Genomic DNA, 23,348 nt, shown 5'->3' with positions numbered 1-23,348 from the left:
TGGCGTGGTGAGGCAGCAGTGCTAACCACTGAGCCATCGTGCTGCCTAGTGGCAAGTGTAACACCACTATTTAACAAAAAAAAAGAGAATTTCATACCAATTAACCTATTACCAGTAACACAGGAAATATGAGAGTCCATTATAAAAGATGTAATAATAGAATATATCTATGGAAAGCATTAATAGGCTTCGATATTGTCAGGGTTTGACAGAGAAATCATACTGAAGTAATCTTCTGGAGTTTTCTTTGAAGGTGTAACTAGTAGAATAGATAAAGGGAGAACCAGTGGATGTCATTTATTTCAAGAAGGCTTGAATAAGATTCCACCTAAGAGGCTAACCCAAACAAAAAGCACATGGGAATCAGGTAATATATTAGCATGGATTGAGAAAGGACGAAAGGCAGGAATCAGTAGAAATAAATGGAGTTTTTTTGGTGATAGACAATGGATAGTGATGTACTGCAGGGATCAGTGCTTGGGTCCCAGTTATTCATAATATTTGGATGAGAGAAACAAATACAATATTTCCACTTTCCTGAGAACACAAACCTAGGTGGAATTGGGAGTTTTGGAGGAGGATGCAAGGAGGCTTCAAGGCAATCTAGACAATTTGAATCAGTGAGAAGACACAAGGCAGATGCAATATAGTATGGATAAATATGAAGTTATATACTTTGGCATGAAAAACAGGCAGGTAGATTATAATTTAAAATGGTGATTTATTGGGGAATGTGGTTGTACAAAGGTACCTAGGTATCCTTGACACCAGTCAATGAAAGTAGAAAGGTAGGTGCAGTAAGCAATTAGGAAGTCAAGTATATATTGGTCTTCATTGTTAGAGGATTTGAGTTCAGAAGTAGGGACATCTGCAGTTGCCCATGGCCTTGATAAGTCTGCAACTGAAGCACTGTGAACAGTTTTGATCTCCCTAGTTAAGTGAGGAAAAACCTGACATAGAGGGAGTGCAGTGAGGTTCACTAAGCTAATCCTAGAGATGGCCGAACTGTTGTATGAGGAGACATTGATTCAACTGGGCCTGTATTCACTATGGTTGGAAATGTGAGAGGGGATCTGATAGAAATGGATCATATTTTAACATGTTTAGACAAATACAGGGAAGGTGTATCTCCTAGTCTAGAACGAGAGGTCATTGTCTCAAGATACAGGCGAAGTCATTTAAGACTGAGACGAGGCAGCATTTCTTCATTCAGAGAGTGGTTCAGCTATGGAATTCACAAAAGGCTGCAGAGGCCAAGTGACTGAGAATATTCAAGAGAGAGATTGATAAACTTTTAGATATTACAGGCATCAAGGGACATGGAGAGAACGCAGAATACACATAGTCCTCAATTTGCAAATGGGTTCTGTTTTGGAGATCAGTCACGTTGGAACACAATGCCGGACAATGTAATAAGTACAAGAAATGTTTGATTGTCAGATTTTTAAAATTCACATGCCTGAATGGGATCACATTCATAAGTGTGAGCGTTTGTACATCAAACGTTCGTACATCAGAGACACCCGTATGGCACTGAGATAGATGATCACCCATAATCATCGAATGGTGAAGCAAGCTTTTAACATTTTCTTGGCAATGTGTAGATTGGAATCTTGTTTCATGGACACTAAGTGATATAGAAATTGCCCAAATGGTCAATCTTCACCCGTGAATGAGGAAAGGATTAATTGTACATTTTTCAATCAGGTCAGCAGCCTTTTGTTGATCAGATCCCACTAACTTTTTTTTTAATCTCCAAAGCACAAGTGTTTTTCTAAAAATACCTCTCGTAACCGAAGGTGAAACAGAATGTTTTGAATAGTGGTCAGTGGTGGTCATAACATATTTCTGCCTGGGAAGTGGCCTATTTAATCTGAAACCAAAACAGAAACATAAGTTTTCAAAACAAAATTCAAAGGACAGTTGACATACCTTGACAGGGAAAAGAAGATAGCCTCCAAAACCAAGCTGAGGCAAAGTGAGAGTGCATGAGTAAGCAAACAAATGAGAGAGAGAGAGAGAGAGAGAGAGAGAGAGAGAGAGACAGATTATCTTGTTGAAAACTGAAAGCAGAACTGACAGGACTATTGGAGATTTCATTAACAAAGAGTCACGAGGTGGGTTTTGCTTCGCAAAAGTCAGGTTCTGAAATATTCAGACTAAATGGAATCAGATTTAAAGGACATCAGAAGATTCATCCTTTTTGGCATCAAGGAATGAAGCTGCTGGAAAGCCTGGAGTAACTTTGGACTTCACTGTGCATTTTGAAACCTCTGGCAGATGCATGGTACAAGTTAAAATACAGGCTTTGATTGTGTTAAGTAGTTGGTGAGGATGTATCTTTTTTCTTTCTTTGGGTTAACTAGATGTCTATTAATGTTTGCTACAGATACATTTTAATTGTTTGTTACAGTAAAAATCTTACAACATGAAAAGCTTGTCCATTGCTTATTTCTATCACAAATTAATATCTCTTTTCAGAAGTTATTGGTCTCTACAAGTATCACTGATAATGTTTAAAAAAAGAAAAAAAGTCTATTTATAAAGAACAGTTTGCAACACAAAAAAGCCAATGAAGTGTTTACAAACTCTTCTCACTGTTGCAACATAGGCAAACATAGCAGGCAAGTAATAAACAGCAAAATTCCAAAAATCCAGCAATGAAAAGACGAGATAATGTGCTTCTGTATTGTATGAGGGACACATACAGACTAGGAAAATGGTAGGAACATTTGTGTTCTTTAAATAATGTTATAGGAACTTTTACATTCCTTTCAGACAGACAGATATGGTCACTGTTTGATCTACCATCCAAATAACAAGTGATTGCCATAATAGTGTGGATCTAGCTTTGTACAGCACTGAGCTAACTGAGATCATACGCTCAAATGTCAGGATCGCAACTTGGAGCTTTCTGGATTGCAGTTAAAAGTATAATCACAAGAATAATAGCACCCATTGTGCAGGGGATTTCTGTTTGCATTGTGTCTCACTGTTATTCTTGAAGCATATCAAGATATCTCACATTTAAATCAAACTACTATTGTTAAGTGTTGCAACTATCCTGGAGACAAATACAGAAACCACTTTGCACACAGCAGGATCCTACAAATAACATCAAAAGTTCTGGAAAAGGTTTGGAAAGGATCGCAAGAGGTAGGATTTATAATCATCTAGCAAGCAACAATTTGATTTCAGATAGTCAACATGGTTTCGTCAAAGGCGGGTTGTGTCTCATAAACCTCTGAGGTTTTTTGAGAAGGTGACCAAGCATGTGGATGAGGGTTGATGTGGTATACATGGACTTCAGTAAAGCCTTTGATAAAGGTTCCACATGGTAGGTTTTTGGAGAAAATGCAGAGGCATGGAATTGAGGGTAATTTAGCAGTTTGGATGAGAAACTGGTTTTCTGTAAGAAGACGGCAAGTGGTGGTTGATGGAAAATATTCAGCCTGGAGCCCGGTTACGAGTGGTGTGCCACAAGGATCTGTTTTGGGACCATTGCTGTTTGTCATTTTGATAAATGACTTCGATGCAGGCATAGGTGGATGGATTAGTAAGTTTGCAGATGACACCAAAGTCGGTGGAGTAGTGGACAGTGTGGAAAAATGTTGCAGGTTGCAGGGGGACTTGGATAAACTGCAGAGTTGGGCTGAGAGGTATCAAATGGAATTCAATGCAGATAAATGTGAGGTAATTCAATTTGAGAAGAATAACAGGAAGGCAGAATACTGGGTCAATGGAAAGATTCTTGGTAGTGTGGATGTGCAGGGATATCTTGGTGTTCATGTACATAGATCCCTGAAAGTTGCCACCCAGGTTGATACTGCTGTTAAGAAGGTATACAGTGTGTTAGGTTTTATTGGTAGAGGGATTGAGTTCCGGAGCTGCAATATCATGCTGCAACTATACAAAACGCTGGTGTGGCCACACTTGGAATATTGTGTACAGATCTGATTGGCCCATTACAGGAAGGATGTGGAAGCATTGGAAAATGTGCAAAGGAGATTTACCAGGATGTTACCTGGTCTGGAGGGAAGGTCTTATGTGGAAAGGCTGATGGACTTAGGTCTGTTCTTCTTGGAGAGAAGGCAGCTAACAGGAGATTTAGCAGAGACATACAAGATGATCAGAGGATTAGATAGGGCAGACAATGAAAGCCTTTTTCCTCCGATGATGACGTCAGCTTGCATGAAGGGGCATAGCTGCAAATTGAGGAGTGATAGATTTAAGACAGATGTCAGAGGCAGGTTCTTTACTCAGAGAGAGTGGTAAGGGCATGGAATGCCCTGCCTGCCAATGTAGTCAACTCAGCCACATTAGAGAGATTTAAACAATTCTTGGATGAGCATATGGATGATGATGGGATAGCGTGCGGGGGAATAGGCTTAGATTAGTTCACAACTCGGTGCAACATTGACGGCTAAAGGGCCTATTCTGCGCTGTATTATTCTATATTCTATGTTCTAAAATGAATGATTCATTTTTGTGGTATATTACCAGGGTTCCATGAACTTTGGTTGGACACACAACTGGAAGTTTTATGCTATGACCTGCTGCCTTCGCCACCTTCTCCAATTGAAGGAGTTAAACAGCCTTCCCTACCTTGCCCACAGACATTTCAAGGAAAATAGGGTGCGAAAGACACACACAAAAAAAATCTTGTTTAATACATCAGTGATTCTTCTCCTGGACTGCTCAGAGTTGTCAGGAATATTAAACCATAATTTTGGAAACTCTAGAACATGATAGCACAACATTTAATACCAGGAACCTGGGTTCAATTCCAGCCTGGGTGACTGTGTGGGGTTTGCACAAATTTCCCTGTGTCAGCATGGGTTTCCACCGGGAGCTTCGATTATTAGTGAGCCTGGAGGGTTTGAGTTATAAGGAGATAGGCTGGGACTTTTATCCCTAGACTGTAGGAGCTGAGGGGTGACCTTATAGAGGTTTAAAAAGTCATGAATAGTACAGATAAGATAAATAACCAAGGTCTTTTCCGAAAGGTAGGGCACTCCTAGAGGGAAAGGGTTTAAGGTGAGGGGCAGGAGTTAAAAATGACCTGAGGGACAGCTTCTTCCACAGAGGGTGGTGCATTTATGGAATGGGCTGCCAGAGGAAGTGGTAAAAGTGGGTACCAATTACAAATTTTAAAAGATATTTGGACAGGTGCTTGGATAGGAAAGGTTTAGACTGGTCATGGGCCAAACCAAGCAACTGGGACTAGTTCACTTCAACAAACCTGGGCAGCATGGACACGTTAAGCCGAAGAGTTAGTTTCTGTGCTGCACGTCTCTCGGACACAGGTTAGATCTCATGGAATACAGGGAGAACTAACCATTTGAATACAGAACTGACTTGAAGATAGAAGATAGGTGGTGGTGGAGGCTTGTGTTTCAGACTGGAGGCCGGTGACCAGTGGAGTGTCACAAGGATCGGTGCTGGGTCCATTACTTAAATGATTTGGATATGAACACAGGAGCTATATTAGTAAGCTTGCAGATGATACTAAAATTGGAGATGTAGTGGACAGCGAAGAAGGATACCTCAGAGTACACCGGGATCTTGATCAGATGGGCCAATGGGCTGACGAGTAGCAGAGGTTTAATTAAGATAAATACAAAGTGCTGCATATTGGGAAAGCAAATCTTACCAGGACTTAAACACTTCATGGGAAGGTCCTAGGGAGTGCTGCTGAACAAAGAGACCTTGGAGTGCAGATTCATAATTCCTTGAAAGTGGAGTCACAGGTAGATGGGATAGTGAAGAAGGTATTTGGTGTGCTTTCTTGTATTGGTCAGAGCATTGAGTATAGGAGTTGGGAGGTAATGTTACAGTTATACAGTATGTTGGTTAGGTCGCTTTTGGAATATTGCGTGCAATTCTGATCTCCTTCCTAACAGAAGGATGTTGTTAAACTTGACAGGGCTCAGAAAAGATTTACAAGGATGTTGCCAGGGTTGGAGGATTTGAGCTGTAGGCAGAGGCTGAAAAGGCTGGGGCTGTTTTCTCTGGAATGTCAAAGACTAAGGGGTGACCTCATGACAGGGAAAAATAGACAGACAGTCTTTTCCCTGCGGTAGGGGAGTCCAGAACTAGCGGGCATAGGTTTAGGGTGAGAGGGGAAAGATACAAAAGGGACCTAAGGGACAACTTTTTCACACAGAGGGTTGTGCATGTATGGAAGGAGCTGCCAGTGGAAGTTGTGGAAGCTGGTACAATTGCAACATTTAAAAGGAATCGGGATGGGTATATGAATAGGAAGGATTTGGAGGGATGTGGGCCAAATGCTGGAAAATGGGACCAGATTAGGTTGGGATATCTGGTCGGCATGGATGAATTGGACCGAAGGGTCTGTTTCATTGTTGTACATCTCTATGACACAGTCCAAAGGACATGCAGGTTAGGTGGATTAGCCTTGGGAAATACAGGATAATGGTGATAAGGTGGGTCAGTCTTCAGAGGGTTGGTGCAAACTTGATGGGCCAAATGGCCTCTTTCAGCACTGTCAAAATTCTATGAAACTTTGACAGTTGGCAACTCCAGCACTCAGAGAACATGGCTGCCCTCCATCAAAAAAAAGACATGTGATTAACATATGAAACACTGACACAAGACTGGAGATCTTAGCATTAAATTTCAAGAAAATGGCACGAGGTTAAAGTTCTGAAAATATAATGGGCATGAGGAAGAAAGTATCTCACTGAGTTCATTCCAGCCATGAAACAAAACAGAAAATTGACAAAGTTAATAACACAGCAACTTTCTAACAAAAAGGAGAATTCCCCAAATGTGCTGCAACTTTCAGTCACAACTTCAACAGATTTGTTTACTGTATGAGTAACTGAGTTTTCATTTCAGTCAGTGGTTAGACTTCCTGCAGCAACCCCCCACACTCCCCACCCCACAGCAGTAAGAACGTTGTGTCATTGTTCCCCAATAGAGTTTTGCAGTGTTCCATTCTGTCGGTGACAATAATATATTCACGGTGGCAGAGTAACAGCAGAAGGAAGCAATGATTCTATTCCTCTTCTGCAGATTTAATCTTAGTAGATTTTGATCTCTATGTGCATTTTCCATTCAAACCTCATATCAGCCCAGTTCTCCCCTCAGCCTAATTTTGCCATTCACACAGGAACCTTTTTGTGACTAGGCAGATAGATAGACAGAGATAAATTATAACATTTTAGGCTTCAACCTAAATTTAGAAAATTAAAAAAAAAATGTCATGGGACTCAGTAACTTCACAGCAATTGTTTTAGCTGTTTCTGGACTGGGTTGAGAAGGTTGTATTAATTTGTTATTTTTAATTAGTTCAACAAAGTGGTGTAAGCCTCTCACTCTGACGTAGAGGGCAATTAAGAGTGTCAACCACATTGCTCTGGATCTGGAGTCACAAGTCAGAATGAATGGTAGGTTTTCTTCTTTGAAGGATGTAAGTGAACCAAATGGATATTTGCAATGATAGAAGTCATGGCCACCATTACTGAGACATGCTTTTAACTCCAGACTGTTTATACATTCATTGAATTTAAAGCCAGTCAGCTGTTCATGGGATTTGAACCCATGTCCACCCAGCCTAGCTTACTGCATCACTAGCCCAGTGACATCACACTACACCAGCATCTCTTCCAAATGAAGGACTTGCAAAATCAAGAGAAGGGTCAGTACGGCTGATGACATTTCAACAATTTCTATATTTGAGCAATAGTTTCTGGAAATTTCATGTTTCTTTAATCCACTCATGGCTTGTGGATACCATTGGCTGAGCCAACATTTATTGCCCGACACTATTTCCCCTTGAGATGGTGCTGATAAGCTGTCTTCAAGAACCACTGCAGCATATTTGGCACGGGTAAACCCACAATAAACGCCAGCCATCGATCGTCTTCATTTCCAGATTGTTTTATTGAACTCAAATTGTAACATTTGCAGTGATGGAATACAAACCTGGACCTCCAGAATATGATCCGGATGCCTAGCAACAATCCCAATAATCCATCACCTCTCCAGCCCGTTACTAGGGCCTTTTTTAAAGTCACATTGACAGCTAACTAGAGTTATCAAAAATTCTTCAACAAGTAGAAGAAAACATCCACAAAGACAGAATCTTCACTGGCAGGAGGCTACAAACTAGGGCAGCTGACCCAGTAAAGAAATCAAAGGCAACCCTCAAGGCTTCCAAATGCCACCGCAGGCTGTTTAAAGGGACCTTGCTGGGGCCCTTCATCCTCATTTTAAAGAAAAGGGCCCCTAGCCCTCATATCTCTTCATCTTCCAAAAGCTCCCTATGCCCCATCCATGACTCCCCATTCCTCCTAATACCAGGCAATACCCCTTAGCCACTTCATGTCCCTTGTAATCCAAGTTATGCCTCCCCCCCCACAAATGATTCCTCCGCATGCCACTAAGACACCAGGTTACTCCTGAGGCACACCGGAGAATCAGATCGCCTGGGAATAGCATTAGCACTCTGGAATTGGGTCCCACTCACTGATAAATATTTCCCAACTCAACCCAACTCAGTTAAAACCCAAGCTAACGAAAGAGGAATTATATTCAACCAAAAAGAGTTCCATAATCCTGAAACCATAAAATTTACTGATACAGCTTAGTCATCTCTTATTTCATACATTTTTGTCTCACAACTTTTATTTATTGTTTTCAATCAAATTTGCTCAGATGTCATACATATTCCAATGACAAACAGTTAGCAACAGTGCCATGCTCTGTCCAATTTGGAAACAGAATTTAGAAATACCTTCATTTAATTTTTCATCTGCACAAAATGATATACGCCTAGTGTGAAAATCAGCAGTTTGAGTCAGTTCTTGCTCAGATGACAGTAATGTTTAAGACAGCAAAGCTCTGTCAGAGGTGCTCTCTTTCAGACGAGATATTAAACTGAAATCCTATCTGGCCTCTTTGGTGGATGTAAAAGAGTCCATAATATTATTTGGAAGAATTGCAGGGAAGCTGTCCCTAGTATCTTGACCAACTTTTAGCTTTCTGTTATGAAAATATGTTACCTGAAACAGTAATTTCTTCATTTTTCTAATTTAGAGTCAGAAAAAAATGTACAGCACAGAAACAGACCCTTCGGTCCAACTCGTCCATGTCGACCAGATATCCCAACCTAATCTAGTCCCATTTGTCAGCACTTGGCACATATCCCTCTAAACCCTTCCTATTCATTACCCATCCAGATGCCTTCTAAATGTTGTAGTTGCACCAGCCTCCACCACTTCCTCTGACAGATCATTCCATACATGCACTGCCCTCTGAAAAAGTAAAGATTTTGTACTTAGGTATCTTTGTACCCGAGATGGCGACAGAAGTAGCAACTTGTGCACTTTTTGCAGTGCTCATGTATTCCTGTATTTGAGTACTTGTGACAATAAACCTAATTCTTAAAAAAAAATTAAGGAACTCAATGGGTGCGAATGCGTTGCTACATCCCGCTATATAGCCAATGTAGCATATTTCAAGTAAAGTGCTTTAATACATGCTGTAGGTATTAAAAGTGGTATGCATTAAAATAGTTCAGAGCAATTGGCCAGGATAACTATATAAGTAACAGGTTTAATGTGACTTTTATTTAAAATAAAACAAAAAAGTGAAATGAAAAGCAGAAAATCCACCAAGAAGGTCAAATTGTCTTCTGATTTTTCTTTTCAAATCTGAACCCTTAAAAAAATGTGAACTCAAAGTCTTTTGTTGCTGTCTGTGCTTGTGATCTGAGAAAATTACTCTTCTCTGATGAAACAAACTGAATCTGCAAGAAGACAATGTGCTTCCTTATTGAAAGAAGCTCTGTCAACAGATCAGGACAGTTCTTGTACAAACACGTTGGATACTAGAAACTTGCAACAAAAAAAAGAAATTGCTGGAAACATTCAGCAGTTTTGGAATAATCTGTGGAGCCAGAACCCAACTTAACAGAACACTGGCCTTTCATCATATTTGGAAAAGATTGTGACATATAAACAGATTTTAATGCAAGTACAGGGGCAAGGAGTGGGAGGGAAGGAAAAGATGATAAAATGAAAGAGAGTGATTAAAGAGCAAAAGTGATTTTTTTTAAAATGTTAATGCCTTACACCATAATACATTTTGTCATTTAATCTCTCCTGCCTTCCACTCTGCATAGGTCATCCCTTTTTATTACATCCCCAACCTTTTCCCAGTGTGGATGAAAGGCATTGATGAAACATTTTTTCTCTTTTCACTCATGCCACCTGACCTCACGTGAGCATTTTCTGTGTCTATTATTTTATACTGAGTCAACTTCTGAAACACATATCAGCAATCATCGTGGTCATTTCCACACAGCACAAGGTCTGTTTCATGTTGAGTTTTGTTCATTCATCAGAAGATACTATGTCTGCAATATCTGGTCTTGTACAGTTTATCTCCACTCACTTCCTGCAGTCAATGAATCCCTACGCTCATAGCTTCACTTATAGCTCATTAATGCAGCCATTCTGCATGGGTGAACCTCGATACTGCAGGATATTTGATCATGAGCAGAGTCTGACCCTACGTCATTCTATCTGCACTCCAATCAAATAGTCTTTTGCTTGGTCTCGTCCTATCACAAACCAAAAGCAGGTGTTTGTAGACATAAGGTAAGAACAGAACAGTACAATATTGTCCACTAGAGAATCATAGACACTCACACAATAGAAGAAGCCATTCCAGCTCCGAGTCTGTACAAACATTTCTCTCAACTAAATCTAAAATGGACTCCATTGCACTGCTGTCTGTGAAAGTAGTTATCACATTTTCCTCAGTTTCAATTATTTAGCTGCTCTTTCTTTAAAAGATGCCCTCACCCCTTTTGTCAACTCAAGTTCCTTCACTACCTCAGGACACTCTAAAATACCTGACAGTTAATGAAATACTTTTGAAGTGTAGTGACAGAACTTTCCAAACTCTGATGACTTTTTCACAGCGGTTTCTTCAAATTCTGTTTTCACTCTCTGCCAAGATTTTACTGCCTCTGAAATAACTCCAAAGGGGCCAGGATCCCATCACTAACTTACCCTTTATTTACACATGAACAGTCAAATACCAGAATGTCAGTATCGCTGACATTCATCCTTTTTATATGTCAGCCAGGGCTCCCTGATTGGACCAGATTAGCAGCCCCAATCAGGGAATTCATATTCTACTAGGTCCAGCTGGCTGACTTTGTTACATTCCTTATTGCTGGCTCCTTAGCCAAGTGAGCAGTTTTTTTTTTCTTTCATTAGGTAATCCTTCATAGTGTTGGAAACCTCCAGCAAATATTCGCTTAACATTCTCTGCTGAAGTGAAAATAGTTCCTACATGACAGCATCAGCTCAGCAGCAACACTCACAACAGAGACGGAAGGTTAGGGACTCCTGTCCCACATTAGTGACCTATCATAAAAATCCCGGTTGCCACTTAAGTGCACTCCTTCAGGACGGAGAAGCCTGCCTACTGCTAAAATGTCATTGAGACAGGACTGATGCCATGACACACTGCATTTGTGCAGGATCTCAAGCAAATAAAATGGGCATCTCTGTTTCTGTGAAATGGCGGTGTTCAGGGATCAATCAGGATCAGATCAGTAAGTCTTTCGTGCAGAGTGGCCTAGTTTGAAATTCTTCACTGTGCTTCCCCTACACTAACCACTGGTACCAAGGAGCCTTGACCCAGCAATGAAGTTCAAGAGAGCTGTAAGTATCAATAAAGTTCACATACCTTTGTTTGATAAAATCTTCCAACTCTTTGCATGTTTTTCGCCCATCGTTCATGTGCTGGATCAGATTATCATAACCGATGCTGCTGGTTATATCTGTACTCTGGAACAAGAAAAATGCAAATAGAGCGAGTTGGAAAAGAGTGAAACAAACAATTGCATTTGCAAGGGACACACCTTTTAAAAATTCAAACAATTGAAAAAAAAAGGTTGAAATGATAAATTTTTCCCCCTCTAAGTTAAAGCCTTGTGACCATCACACACCATTGACTGCTTTGGCTACAGAAACCAGATGTTTCTCCATGAAAAGCTGACAGGAAGTGTAGTTCTGCACCAACAGGTTTCCACATTATCAAGCTTATTTGAGAGGAACATATTCTTAGGACTGAAAAAAAAATCTGACAAGAGATGATGGGGGTTGCAGTACAGTGAATGTTTATTTGTTCAGCAAAGCTGGGGTAAAACAGGACATGAGATTGTCTGGTGTAGTAAGCCAATATTAATTAGTGGAGGTATGGTGGATAAATATTTCGTAACCTCCCTGGTTTACCTTTTGTTCAAATGGTAAAACTGTGGTTAAAAGCATAAGTTTATTATACAGTAGATTGCTTACTTGACTCAGCAAGCCTGCTGCTTTACTCCAAAATTATGCTCAACACTGGGGCCCTGCAAGGCTGCATAGTCAGCCTCTTGTTATACTCCCTATACACTCATGACTCAATGGACAAGTTTTGTCCTAATTTCATCTGCAAGTTTGCTGACAACAGCACCATTGTAGGCTAGATCTTAAACAAAGACAAGACAGAATACGGGAAAGAGATAGAGTGCTTGGTGGCGTGGTGTGAAGATAATAGTCTCTTTCTCAACATCAGCAAAACAAGAGAGCAGATCATTGACTTCAGGAAGCAAGGTGGAGGGCATGCTCCTGTCTACATTAATGGAGCTGAGGTGGAGACTGTTGAAAGCGTCAAGTTCCTAGGGGTGATGATCACCAGCAATCTGTCCTAGTCCACCCATGTTGACGCAACGGTCAAGAAAGCTTAATAAATTCTTCTATTCCCTCAGGAGGCTACAGAAATTCAGCATTCCTGTAAAGACTCATACCAATTTTTATAGAAGCATTCTATCTGGATGCATCACAGCTTGGTATGACAACTGCTCTGCCCAGGACCATAATAAGCTACAGAGAGTTGTGAACACAGCCCAGTCCATCATGCAAGCAAACCTTCCACCCACTGACTCCATCTACACTCCTTCCTGTCTCGGAAAGGCAGCCAACAAAGGCCCCTCCCATCCTGGATATAATCTCTTCCATCAGGCAGAAGATACAAACACATGTACCAACAGATTCAATAACAGCTTCTTCTGTTATTAGACTTCTAAATTGATCTCTCAAATTTCAAATTTAATGCTGATTTCACTCTTTGTGTACCTTCTCTGCAGCTGTTACTAGGGCCACTCAAATCCTGACCTTGTTACAGCCTTGGTTCAAACATGAAGAAAAGACCTGAATATCAGATGTGAAGTGAGAGTGACAGCCCTTGACATCAAGGCTACATTCAACTGAGTGTGGCATCAAAGCAGCCCTAGCAAAATCAGAATCAATGAAAATCAGTAAAAACTCTCCACTGGTTGGAGCCATACAAAGGAAGATGGTTGAGATTGTTGGTGGTTGGCCATCACAACTCCAGGACATCTCTGCAGAAGTTCCTCAGGATAGTGTCCTAGGCCCAACCATTCTTCAGCTGCTTCATCAATGACTTCGCCTCCATCATAAAGGTCAGAAGTGGGGATGTTCACTGATGCTAAACATTGCGCAAACATTCACAACTCCTCAGATACTGTAGGAGTCTATGCCCAAATGCAGCAAGATCTGGACAATATACATATCTGAGGAAGTCATAATGGACTCAAAACGTTAACTCTATTTCTCCCTCCACAGCTGCATTCTGTTGGTTTCTGAACAATAGTTAGCTGTGGCATGACAAGTTGCAGATAAAATTCATGCCACAGATTGCAGCAATGATCATCTCCAACAAGAAAGAATCCAACCATTTCCCTTGGCATTCAAATGATGTTACTATCACTGAATCCACAAATATTAACATCCTGGGGGTTGCCATTGACCAGAAACCAAATTGGACTCACCACTTAAATACTGTGGTTACAAGAGCAAGTCAGAGGTTAGGTATCCTGCGTAACTCACTACCTGATTCCCAAAGCCTATACGTCACCTACAAGGTACAAATCAGGAGCAAGATTGAATACTCCCCACTTGACTGGCAGCTCCAAAAATCAAGAGATTCGACATCATTCAGGACATGGCTGCCCACTTGACTGGCACCACATCCACAAAACATCCACTCCCTTCACTACTGATGCCCAGTAGCAGCAGTGTGTACCACTTGCGAGAAGCACTGCAGAATTCTGTTGTGCTTTATTAATCCTCTCTGATTACTGTTGAATGTTGCAATCTTACCCCTGTTATGGTTTTACCTGGAAAGATATATTACTTTGTTTTAAAAAAATCAAAAATTGCATATCAAATAATAGGTGGGGCATACATTTAAGGTGACGGGGTGAGTTTAAAGGGAGATGCGCAAGAAAAGTCTTTTCTTTGCCACATGGGAGAATAGGTACTTGGAAAACATGATGGGGAGGTAGTGGAAGCAAAAACAATAGCAGCATTTAAGAGGCTTTTAGAAGACATATGATCGTGCAAGGAATGTAGAGACTTGGGCAATGTGCAGGCAGATGGGGGTAGTTTTGAGTGGCACGATGGTCTGCATCGGCATGATGGGCTGAAGAGCCTGTTCCTGTAACATACTAATGTTCTAAGCTACTCACCATCCTTACTTGGAAATATGTCACTGTTCCTTCAGTGTCCTGGAATTCCCTCCCTAACCTCATTGTGTGTAGTTAAATGCAGTAGTGGTTCAAGGTGGCAACTCACCGCTACTTACTCAAGGACAATTATGAATTGGCAATAAATGTTGGCCCAGCCAATGGTACCCACATCCTACAAATTATTTTCTTTTTAATAAAGCCAGCACTATGCCCATTCCATTACTGAATTTTAAAAACAAAGTTTCAAAACTCAACTTGCTGATACAACGTAGCAAATCAAATTAATGAAGCATTCGAACACAGAGCTAAAAACAGACATAATCCAGTGAAATCAGAATGCTCCGGCCTGCGGCAGGGTTTGACAGCATTTCTCATTGAATCAATAATATTTGTTAAGACAGAAGGTTGCCTTGACTTGGCCACGATAATCAGTGCAATTGTGTGGATAGAGGTGAACTATTATGAAAGGGCTTGGAATCCTTTTTTATTTCAAAAATATACTTTATTCATAAAATATAATCTTATATATAGATATCTAGAGTCACAAATGCAATTCGTCTGTACAGTAGCATATCAAGGACACAAACAAACACTGAAGTTTGACTCTATCCAAACAAACCAAAGGCATCTCTTACACATATGGATACTCTATTTACATGCACTTGAGGCACGAGGAAGGTCCAGTAACTGAACAGACCCTCATTTAACTTCAGCAGGAAGACATCAGACAGTGGTCTTTTCCCACTGTGCTTTAGTGGCAGCTGCCCCAAGCTTCAGCATGTCACATAGCAAGGGCTTGACATTGTGAGGGCGGACAGGGAGATGGAGAGAGGTAAAAATAGTCTTCAAGGTACTATGTCATCTGAAACCTGATTCATCACAAACCACAACTCATTCAGGTACTAAATTCTTTTAACAAAACCAAGAGAGCTTCTATTCCTCAATTTAGCAAACTATAAAAGGAAGTAATGCAGATCTTCTGGGAAACCTGCCAAAAATCTATTACACAATCTAAAGTGGATGTGTTTCTAAATTTTGCACATACATGAGCACATAGATTTCCTGTACTGTAAGGTTTCAGTTGTAAATTCCATTCTATTCAGCAGTGAATGAATGCTCCAATTATGTTTTTATAACATTATGTAGTAATAAAATGTTGCTTTTTCTCCTGGTTAAAACACAGATTCAGTATTCCAGGCTTGAATTTGTCCAAACAGGTTTTTGCTTCTGCCACATTCTCAAAAAATGGCTCTTAAAGTCATAAATGATATGTTATGTGACCATGAAAAAATAAACTACTATCCATGACCTTCTCAACCAGTTCACAGCTGCACATTTTCCAATACCTGTCTGGCTGGTATTCATTTGGGTAGGACTGTTATCACTTAATTTCATTCGGATCTATTTAGAGCAAGCATATATTTGCGACTGGCTTCTCTTTCCTCTCCCACTCTATTACATTTGTTAACCCTCAAGCATCTATGGTTAGTCACTTATTTCTCATCAAGATGCTGTCCCTCAGCAGCAAGATACCTGCAATCCTTCAGTTTCTGAGTAGGCCTGAGTTGAATTGTTGCTTATACAGCTGTACTTACAGCTGCTGAGACCCTGAGTGCTAACATCTCTGTTTTAACCCTTTCCATCTTCAAAACATTTGCTAACATCTACCTTTATGACCAAACTCCTGCTTACATGCCCTAATACCTCTAGGATGTGATTTGGTGAAAAATTGTTTGAGTGCCACATTACAGGCAAAGACACACCAACAGACAGCTGGTCCATTAAGCCAAAATCAGGCCGACCATTATCTCAGTTGTGACCTTATAAAGGACCAACAGATTAGGTTCAGCACTATAGTGCTGAAGGTAGAGACCGAAAGTGGCGATAAATGTTGGCCTTGCTAGAGATTTTGCATGCAGTGAATTAATAATAATAAAAAAAGAGTAGACCAATTACTCTAGACAGAGTAGACAGAATTATCATATTCAATGTGCTGAAAACCAAATACTGGATTAGTGGTGCTGGAAGACCACAGCAGTTCAGGCAGCATCCAACGAGCAGCGAAATCGACGTTTCGGGCAAAAGCCCTTCATTTTATTCCTGATGAAGGGCTTTTGCCCGAAATGTTGATTTCGCTGCTCGTTGGATGCTGCCTGAACTGCTGTGCTCTTCCAGCACTACTAATCCAGTATATCATATTCAATGCTCAAGATATCTTTGGACAGTATAGAGTCAGACAGTATGTTCCACGTGAGTATGATCCAGAGGTTGTGGAACACCCAATAGTGTGAAGCACAGGAAAGACTAAGCCTTTCCTGAACAACTGATTTCTTAATTGGTAGCATAGATGTGATTACCCAGCTTTCAAAATTTTAACTGATGAGAGTTTTTGCAACATTTATATTGGGAAGATTGTAACATACTGATAATGCCTCTGGATTAGTAATGCAGAGCTAAAGATCTGGGGACATGAGTTCAACTTCCCATCAAGGTCACTGATGAAATTTAAACTTAATTTGTGCAAACAGAACATCTCTGTAATAGTGACCCTGACAACCATGATGGCATAGTTAAAAAACCCATTTGTTTCACTAATGTCCTTCAAAAGGAAAAAAAAATCTACTGTTCTTAACCTAGTATACAACTAACTCTGTCCCACAGCACTGCTCTGTAATGTTCTCACAAACTATTCAAAGGGTAATTGACAATGGGCAACAAATACTGGCCTTACCAGCAACATTCACAAATTAAAGAATAAAAGTACATTACTCCTTGCTCTATTGATCCAGCACCAAAGATGTTAATCACCTTTCAACTGTACAACTGGGACTATGGTGGGGTAGTTGATGCTCACAGTTACTGCTCACAGTTACTGTGATATTGTGCGCTGTTAAGTAGATGACTAATTTTTTGATGCCCCATAGTCAGACACAGTCAGAAAAGTGGTTTCAGCAATCAACATCTTATGGAGATATATTTGGAACCACGGATATAGGGTACAAATTAATGACATTAACAAAAGATCTAAGATCAAATTGTCCATCACGTTCATCAGGAACAGCTCATTATCTTTAACATACTCCAGTGGCTCCTATTAGGGGACATGTGGGCCCCGTCGTAATGGAGAGGCAGGTTGTGTATGCAATAAAGGCAATGGGTCAGATTCCATGATTTGAGATCGTCTGAGGCAAAAGGAATTCCAATTTCTTGCTTTTTAATCTCCAAGCTGACACATCACACACCCAACTGGCACAATCTGATCCCCACTGTTTAAAGGGGCAATGCCAAAATGGACATTGGAGAAACCAGCAACTGTTAAGGACTGATGGGCAAAAACCAGGTTTGACAACACTTGCCTGCAATTATTGTTGGTTAAGCCACTCGCTTTCCTGTCCTCCAAAAAGGTAAACCATCGCAAATTAGGCCGCTCACAGATGCAATAGCAGAGAGTACAAAGATAAGTGGCTCTCAAAGAAGACAGAGACATGGAACTTGTTTTCCTTAAAGCCAACAGGGCAGAGGGAGGACCTGATTGAAGTGGAGAAGGTTCTGAGGGGCATAAATAGAGCTGTTAGGCAGAAACTTTCCCTTAGTAGAGGGGTTAATAACAAAGATCACAGTTTTGTGGTAAGGAGCAGGAAGTTGAGGAGATTTGAGGACCTCTTTCACTTCACTCAGAAGATAGTGGACATTTGAAAGTTATAACCTAAAAGGGTGGCAGAGGCAAGAACTTTAAGTATTTAGATGAGCATACAAGGCTTTGTGCTAAGTGGTGGACAATGGAATTAGAATAGAGACTTTATGATCGGCACAGAAACGTTGGACTGAAGGACGATTTTCCATCCTGTAAAAACTATGACTATGAATTTATAGATGACAGAATGCAAAATACCTAACAAACAATGACTCTTCCTTGTCGTCATCTTCCAAAGCCTTAAAAAAAAACCAAAAGTAACTATTGGTGGACAAAGAAGCACAGGTTCAAGACTTACTTGCCACAGAGGTGCATTCCAATATCTCTCATCTTAAGCAAGTCAGTTTCTCTCAGATGGCCAACGTGGCCTCTGTTAAATAGACAATAGGTGCAGGGGTAGGCCATTCTGCCCTTTGAGCCGGCACCACCATTCAATATGATCATGGCTGATCATCCTTAATCAGTATCCTGTTCCTGCCTTATCTCCATAACCCTTGATTCCACTATCCTTGAGAGCTCTATCCAACTCTTTCTTTAATGAATCCAGCGACTGGGCCTCCACTGCCCTCTGGGGCAGAGCATTCCACACAGCCACCACTCTCTGGGTGAAGAAGTTTCTTCTCATCTCTGTCCTAAATGGTCTACTCCGTATTTTTAAGCTATGTCCTCTGGTTCGGCACTCACCCATCAGCGGAAATATGTTTCCTGCCTCCACAGTGTCCAATCCTTTAATAATCTTATATGTCTCTATCAGATCCCCTCTCAGTCTTCTAAACTCAAGGGTATACAAGCCCAGTCGCTCCAGTCTTACTCTCCAGTGTAAGGTAGTCCCGCCATTCCAGGAATTGACCTCGTGAACCTATGCTGCACTCCCTCAATAGCCAGAATGTCTTTCCTCAAATTTGGAGACCAGAAGTGCACACAATACCCCAGGTGTGGTCTCACCAGGGCCCTGTACATCTGCAGAAGAACCTCTTTGCTTCTATACTCAATCCCTCTTGTTATGAAGGCCAGCATGCTATTAGCCTTCGTCACTACCTGCTGTACCTGCATGCTTACCTTCATTGACTGGGGTACAAGAACACCCAGATCTCTTTGTACTGCCCCTTTACATAAATTGATTCCACTTAGGTAGTAATCTGCCTTCCTGTTCTTGCCACCAAAATGGATAACCATACATTTATCCACATTAAACTGTATCTGCCATGCATCTGACCACTCACCTAATCTGTCCAGGTCACCCTGTAATCTCCTAACATCCTCCTCACATTTCACCCTGCCACCCAGCCTAATATCATAAGTAAATTTGCTAATGTTATTACTAATATCATTAATATATATTGTAAAGAGTTACACTGCCAGTGTACATGAAGCTAGGTTGGAGAAACACCTCAGATTTCTCCATTTTATATGCACCTAACTTAACCGCAGCATTTGCCAAGGCAAGTTAAGTATTTGTCTCAAAAGAAAATGTTAAACATGTTACTTGCACTGCTTCCAGATTTACCATCCAGAGTTGTTCTCATTGTGGGATGGGTCACGATTTGGCATGTTACCTTTAAACTGTTGGAAACTTGTCCCACATTAAAATGCAAGTTTCCTGCTACCCAATTCACAGTCAAGATCAAAAGCAAACTCAGTTTGGACACTTATGTTTGGTTTGTCTGAATACTAATAACAGTGAAAGTAGATAGAGACATGGATAAAAGCCTGGAGGAGTACACATTGGTCCTCATTGCTTTGCTTGTTCAAAACAATAGTGAGAGGCCAGAAGACTGGGAGGCCTTTAAAAACCAGCAGAGAACAAACGTATTGTATTCATTTAGTCATACCTTCAGAGAACAACTACAAAGGCAAGAAGGGAGGCAAAGATGAAGTAGGAGGGTAAGCTAGCTAGTAATATAGAAGACAGCAGCAAGAGTATTTTTTTGAAAAGAAAGAGACAGAGAGAGGATATTGGACCCTGGAAAATGAGGAAAGAAAAGTAGTAATGGGAAAAAAAACAAATGGAACAAAGAGGAACTGAACAGATACTCTGCATCAGTTATCACACTGGAAGGCACCAGCAGCATACAAGAACCTCAAGAAAGCCAATGGGCCAGAGGTGACAGTAATGATTATTACTGAGGAGAAGGTGTCAGGGATGGTGAAAGGTCTTAAGGTGGAAAAATAACCTGGACTATATGGACTACACACCACAGTTTTGAAGGCGATAGCTGAGGAGATTGTGGAAGCATTGCTGGTGATCTTTCAGGAGTCAGTGAAGTCAGGGAGGGACTAGAGGACTGGAAAATGACTAAAGTAACATGTCTGCTTTAAGGAGGGAGGCAGGCAGAAGACAGGAAATGATAGGCCAGTTAGCCTGACCTCAGTTGTTGGTATGATTTCAGAGTTCATTATTAAAGATGAGAATGCAGATTGCTTGGAAATACATGGTAAAATAGGGCTAACTCAGCACAGCTTCATCAAGGGGAGGCCAGGCCTGACAAATTTGTTAGAATTCTTTGAAGAGGTAATGGATGTGATTTATTTGGATTTCCAGATAATCTGCAACAAGGAGGCTGCTAAAAAAGATAAGAGCCCATGGTGTTAAGGGCAAGACAGTAGCATAAATAGAGGATTGGCTGACTGGTAGAATGCAGAGAATGGATATCAAGGGTTATTTTTTAAGATGGCAGGCAGTGATTAGTGGAGTTCTGCAGGAGTCAGCAATGGGACCATAACTCTTCATGTTGTACATGAACAATCTGGGCAAATTAACTGAGGGCATTGTTTCTATATTTACAGAGTCACAAAAGTAGGGGGAGGAACAGGTAGTGTTGAGGAGGCAGGGAGGCTGCAGCTTCCCTTGGACAGGCTGGGAGAGTGATCAAAGAAGTAGTAGATGGAGTGCACTGTGGGAAAGTGTGAGATTACAGAACAGAGAACACACAACAATATAGCGCATGAACAGGCCCTTCAGCCCATCATATTTGTGTCAACCATGAGGCTATTCTAAACTAATCTCATCTGCCTGCACACAGTCCACATTTCTCTAATTTCTGCCTGTGCATGTGTCTGTCTAAGCACCTCTTTTAACTTTGCTGTCATATCTGCTTCTACCACCTCTCCCTGCTGGACAGTCCAGACACCCACTTGCCTTTAGATACTCCCCCTTTCACTTTAAGTCTATACCCTCTTTGACATTTCCACCCTGGCAAAGAGACCCAAACCATCCACCCAATGCGTGCCTCTTAAATACTACTACCAGGTCACCCCCTCAGCCTCTGATGTTCTGGTGAAAATAATCCTTGTATGTCCAATCTCTCCTTTTGGCTTCTTATGCACTTTGCTGCAAAGAATATAGACTATTGGTTAAATGGGGAAAAGCTTTGCTAATCTGAAGCATAAAGGTATTTGGGAGTCCTAGTTTAGGATTCTCTTAAAGCAGATAGGAAGGCAACTGCAATGTTAGCATTCATTTCAAGGGGGCTGGAACGTAAAAGCTGGCATGCACAAGAGGCTGTATTAAGGCTATGATCAGACTGTATTTGAAATACTGAGAGCAGTTTTGGGCCCTGTATCTAAGGAAGGATATGCTGACATTGGAGGGGTCCAAAGGAGGTTCATAAGAAAGATCTTCGGGGTGAAAGATTGGTCATATGAGGAGCAGTTGAGGACTTTGGGTCTGCACTTGGAGGTCAGAAGGATGAGGGGGCATGTCATTGAAACTTGCAGAATATGGAGAGGCCTGGATACAGTGGACATGGAGGAGGTGTTTCCACTAGTCGAAGAGACTAGGAACTGAAGGCAAAGCCTCAGATTGACGGGATGACCCATTAGAGCTTAAATAAGAAGAAATTTCTTCAGCAAGAGGATGGTGAATCCACAGAATTTATTGCCATAGAGGGTTGTGGAGGCCAAATCATCGAGTGCATTTAAGACAGTGATAGATGGGATCTCGATTAGTAAGAGGATCAGGGGTTGCAGAGAGAAGACAGGGGAGTGGGGTTGAGAAACATAACAGCCATCATCAAATAGTGGAGCAAACTCGATGGGCCGAATGGCTTAAATATGCATCTATATCTTATAGTCCAACTGTAAAATAGTAGAGGCATCATACTCCTCCAGTCTCACTAAACAGGCATTTCAAACAAATGCCCTCTCCTACAATTATTACAATAAGTGGCTTAAACAAACTAAAAACATAAATTATAGAATTTTGCTTAGCAATTTCACCAGTGTGCCCTGATTCAAAAGTTACATAGTTTCTCCAGTAAATGATTATTTACTGTCATAACAGATGTGGAGGACTTTTTGTTTTATTTTTCATTCACATGACAAGATTAATTTATCTAAAACCAAATAAGGCAAGATTCTTCTTTGACTATTTAGTTACTCATGGGACGTGGGCATCGCTGGCTGCCCCGCATTGATTGCCTGTCCCTAGTTGCCCTTGAGAAGTCAGTGGTGAGCTGCCTTCTTGAACTGCTATGGTCACACATTGTAGGTAGAATCACAATGCCCTTAGGGAGGGAATTCCAGGATTTTGACCCAGCAACATGCAATAACATTTTAATGCTTGCAACATGTTGTTGATCATTGACTCTAATCGGAAGTGGTGGTAAAGAATCCATGCTGCAATTGCCTTCCGAATCACATATTCGCTCTGGCACCAAAAATAGCATTTTAAAAAAACTTATCCAAGCAGAAATTCTTGCTATCCACCAAACCCCACACCTACCCCACCTACTTTATTTCATATAATTAGCTTCAGGTTCAATTAAGTGTTGCAGACATATATTTCAGAATAGCAACTTGTCTTCAATAAGACGCCTGTCTCTCGGTGCTTCCCAGCAAGTCCACTGTTGTTTGGAGTTGCAGTCTGAACAAGCAGCAATAAAGAATATGTTGATGATCAGTTAATCTCATTCATGGCACTAACAGATATGGAAGCCTGCTGTTTTATATTCATTTAGCCATACCTTCACACGAGGAAAAAGCACTCATCTGAAAATCTGGGCTACACTGTAACAGGAGTGAATTTCATTTAGTCACGGGGAAGCAACACATAGTTCTTTTGCGGTTTTCAGCTTTTAG

The 23,348-nt window shown here is 40.9% G+C and overlaps 1 protein-coding gene across 1 annotated transcript in view; it reads right to left on the bottom strand.

Annotated features, from left to right (window-relative positions):
* Positions 1 to 23,348, bottom strand: part of pstpip2 (proline-serine-threonine phosphatase interacting protein 2) — a 130,125-nt gene that overhangs the window by 88,213 nt on the left and 18,564 nt on the right. Inside the window, exon 2 of the mRNA XM_072575144.1 lies at positions 11,731 to 11,831. Coding sequence (XP_072431245.1) covers positions 11,731 to 11,831 — 101 coding nt within the window. The remainder of the gene's footprint in view (positions 1 to 11,730; positions 11,832 to 23,348) is intronic.

The sequence above is a fragment of the Chiloscyllium punctatum genome, chromosome 1 (assembly GCF_047496795.1).
Source record: "Chiloscyllium punctatum isolate Juve2018m chromosome 1, sChiPun1.3, whole genome shotgun sequence".
Taxonomy (NCBI): Eukaryota; Metazoa; Chordata; class Chondrichthyes; order Orectolobiformes; family Hemiscylliidae; genus Chiloscyllium; species Chiloscyllium punctatum.
Note: the sequence above shows the minus strand (reverse complement) of the source record. Positions and strands in the feature narration are given on the sequence as shown.